This window comes from Rhinoderma darwinii, chromosome 7 (assembly GCF_050947455.1).
Source record: "Rhinoderma darwinii isolate aRhiDar2 chromosome 7, aRhiDar2.hap1, whole genome shotgun sequence".
NCBI classification, from domain to species: Eukaryota; Metazoa; Chordata; class Amphibia; order Anura; family Rhinodermatidae; genus Rhinoderma; species Rhinoderma darwinii.
In genome coordinates, this window is record NC_134693.1 from 12,623,100 (window position 1) to 12,626,826 (window position 3,727).

The 3,727-nt window shown below is 46.0% G+C and overlaps 1 protein-coding gene across 1 annotated transcript; it reads right to left on the reverse strand.

Annotated features, from left to right (window-relative positions):
* Positions 1-611: 611 nt before the first annotated feature.
* LOC142657021 (DNA damage-regulated autophagy modulator protein 1-like) lies at positions 612-3,404 on the reverse strand. The gene is made up of 5 exons (XM_075832075.1): positions 3,350-3,404; positions 3,021-3,163; positions 1,773-2,012; positions 1,519-1,605; positions 612-1,406 (listed from the first exon to the last, which is right to left on the reverse strand). The coding sequence occupies exons 1-5, from the start codon at positions 3,402-3,404 to the stop codon at positions 1,326-1,328; spliced, it is 606 nt and encodes a 201-aa protein (XP_075688190.1). The 3' UTR covers positions 612-1,325.
* Between the last annotated feature and the right edge of the window lie 323 nt (positions 3,405-3,727).

A 3,727-nucleotide genomic window follows, 5' to 3' on the forward strand; every position in this document is an offset into this window, starting at 1 on the left:
ATCGCGGTCCTGTGATCCCCCAGCCACCTCCCCCTTCCTGGCCTGCATCACCTGCGATCCCTCTGCCGAGGGCGCAGCCGCAACGACCACCGCCGGTCCTCCCACCTGTCTAGCAAGCAGGGCCCTCAGCCATTCTGAGCCCCGCTCGCCTGCCATGTCACGGAGCTGCTCCAGCAGCCTGGGGACATCCGCCATCGTGGAGAATAAAAGAAGGAGGGGCGCTTGTACTTGAGAGCAGGAGCGAGCAGCGGGACAACTGCTCCTTCTGCTGCTTCTGGTTGGACTGGCGCTCAAACCAGAGCGCCGTCTAACCCAGCAGCCTCGCGTCCCTCGGCTCCTCCCCTCCCTCTTCCCCTCGTCATGGGGCTTCGCCCTATTCCGTGGGCTCGGGGACGGCCATTCTGGAGAGGGGGTTGGGTCCAGGACAGTACAAAAACTTGCTCTGGAGTTGATAGGGACCATAGATTTTCCAGTGCTCCTAGGTGTGTGTTTTTTTCTATTTAATTTATTAGCAACACAACAACATCACCTAGAGATATGTTATGCAAGAAAAAGTATAAATCGTGAAGTAGTTGTAGCAATAACCACAGTAATAAAAATTATTCCAACACATTGAGTTTACTAGAAGGTGATTTCCACCAGGGTGTCACATTTCACAGTCACACATAGTCCACAGAATAAATCCATTGTGAAGAGTCTGCCAGTGCAAGGCATGTTACTGCCAGTCTTCTGCGCCCGGGCTGTAGTAATAGGCCACAGTCTGCGCCATGATGATGACTTGGCACATTCTCCTGGTAGGACGGCTCCAGATTTTCCTGTTGATCTCTTCAGTGTAGCAATCACAATGGTTGAGGTTTCCTGCTGCTATGTGTTCAGGAACGTTGCTGTTACGACGTATATATCTCTTCCATGATGAAACGTTCAGTCATCGCTCTTCTGTACCTGCCGCGCTCCTCACTCCTCCTTATCGGAAGTCAATGCTCGTTCTATCAACGTTCCAGAAGAGGTGGAGGTTACTTATCTGCAGGTGGTTCTGGTACCATGACTGGTGTTCTCAGACTGACTTCTGGAAGGACCGGTGTCATTGTCATTGCTATCACCTCAATGTGGATGGTAATACTGATCACTATAGATGTCAACAGTGATCTACATATGTTTATTGCCATCTTAGGTGGCATCTCTGGCTGCATGACCTGCTGCGGTCTAGGGGTGAGGTCTTTGTGCCCCTTCATCCTACTTGCAGGAAGATGTTCTGCTCCAGTGCTGTCCAGATGGCTTTAGTTGTCTTTATGGTTCTCCAGCCCCCTAGTTCTTACCCCTGGATCTTATTCAGGGTTTTCAGGGTCCTGGGTCTTTTCCCTCATGGAGATGGAGACACCTTCTCTGGACAATGTTAAAGACAGACGCTGAGGAAAAAAGAAGAAAGAACATTTATCATAAACCGGCTCTATACAATATATTACTTCCCATCAGAAACGCTTCTGGAGCACATGAGACCTTCACACGGCATCTACTCACCTGGAAATCTGTATAATGTGTCACTTGGTGGATTGCCAAGCCGGAGAATCCCATATATTCTCCCAGCATGCCGGTTATATTTAAGATCTGCAGAAGATAGAGGGACAGGATAGAGGATGTTAGTGCCGGCTGTACTCACCAGTGGCTCTGGTATGGAATAGATGGGAGGATGACAGGTCCACCAAGAGTTTCTATTTTACTGTTATAAAGGACATGTGGATTACACAAGATGGAGAATAGTGACATGAACTCACCTCAATACAGCGACTGCTACATCGGTTAGAAAAGGAGCCGCTTATTGCTGCAGCATATGGAATGATGCTGATCAGCAGTGCCACAATGGTCACCACGGTTGTTACCATTCTGATGTGGCACATTTGCCGACTGCTGAAGGATCTCTTGTACAGGCACACAGCTTGGCACAGATTGTAAGTGGCAGTAAGGAAAAACGCCAATCCTGCGCCGATCCCGTGGACTGTAGGATTTTCCTTCGCCTAGAACATAAACAGATATATAAATGTCATCAATGAGGTCGTCATGGAGATCTGAGAGTATATAACAGCAGAGGCCGCAGGTGGAGTGTAATTATAAAGGGGCAGTAATATAGAAGAATAGTCACCAGGGGGCGCCACTGTAATGTGTGTTATATTGGGTACAATGGACGACTAATGAGCAATGTTTATCCGACTGAGCACAAGAGGCTGAATTTTCTATGAAGCAAAGACTAAAATGCGCTAAACGCAGTATATATATATCCATCACTGGACTCCCAGCAATGACCCCTCTATATATTACTGGGTACTGACCCCTCTATATATTACTGGGTACTGACCCCTCTATATATTACTGGGTACTGACCCCTTTATATATTACTGGGTACTGACCCCTCTATATATTACTGGGTACTGACCCCTCTATATATTACTGGGTACTGACCCCTCTATATATTACTGGGTACTGACCCCTCTATATATTACTGGGTACTGACCCCTCTATAGATTACTGGGTACTGACCCCTCTATAGATTACTGGGTACTGACCCCTCTATAGATTACTGGGTACTGACCCCTCTATAGATTACTGGGTACTGACCCCTCTACATATTACTGGGTACTGACCCCTCTATATATTACTGGGTACTGACCCCTCTATATATTACTTGGTACTGACCCCTCTATATATTACTGGGTACTGACCCCTCTATAGATTACTGGGTACTGACCCCTCTATATACTACTGGGTACTGACCCCTCTATATATTACTGGGTACTGACCCCTCTACATATTACTGGGTACTGACCCCTCTACATATTACTGGGTACTGACCCCTCTATATATTACTGGGTACTGACCCCTCTATATATTACTGGGTACTGACCCCTCTGTATATTACTGGGTACTGACCCCTCTATATATTACTGGGTACTGACCCCTCTATATATTACTGGGTACTGACCCCGCTGTATACTACTGGAGACTTTATATAAAACCCAATAACTAACCGAATATATGGCGTTCATGGCGTTCCCAATACCACCAATGCATGCCATGGCGTAGAGGATTCTCTGGCCGATGATATAACACTTCTCCGAAGGTTCAGACTGAATGATCATGAACTTGTACTGGATGGAAGCGACGCCGGCTCCTGAAATAGACAATACATGTTATAATTTCTATAGACACTTGTATTAACTCCAGGACGCAGTGATGATTACAATATCCAGTAATCGCCGCCGGTCAGTTCTGGATAGTGATTAGGAATGTAAGGTTATCACTGAGCACTGGCGCCGCTGATCTCCTCATGATGTTATAGGAAGCTGCATCCACTTACCGAGAATGGACATCACCATGAAGACGACGGTGTAGATCACCGATTCAGGGAACATATTGAGTTAATAGGAGACAAGCGGTGGAATTGTCTCTTCTAAGAGCAGAGGAGACTTTATCTTCCTCCATTATAATCACCCTCCATAATACAGTGGAGGAAATAAGTATTTGATCCCTTGCTGATTTTGTAAGTTTGCCCACTGTCAAAGTCATGAACAGTCTAGAATTTTTAGGCTAGGTTAATTTTACCAGTGAGAGATAGATTATATTAAAAAAAATAAAGAAAATCACATAGTCAAAATGAGATATTTATTTGTATTGTGAACAGAGAAATAAGTATTTGATCCCCGACCAACCATTAAGAGTTCAGCCTCCTCCAGAC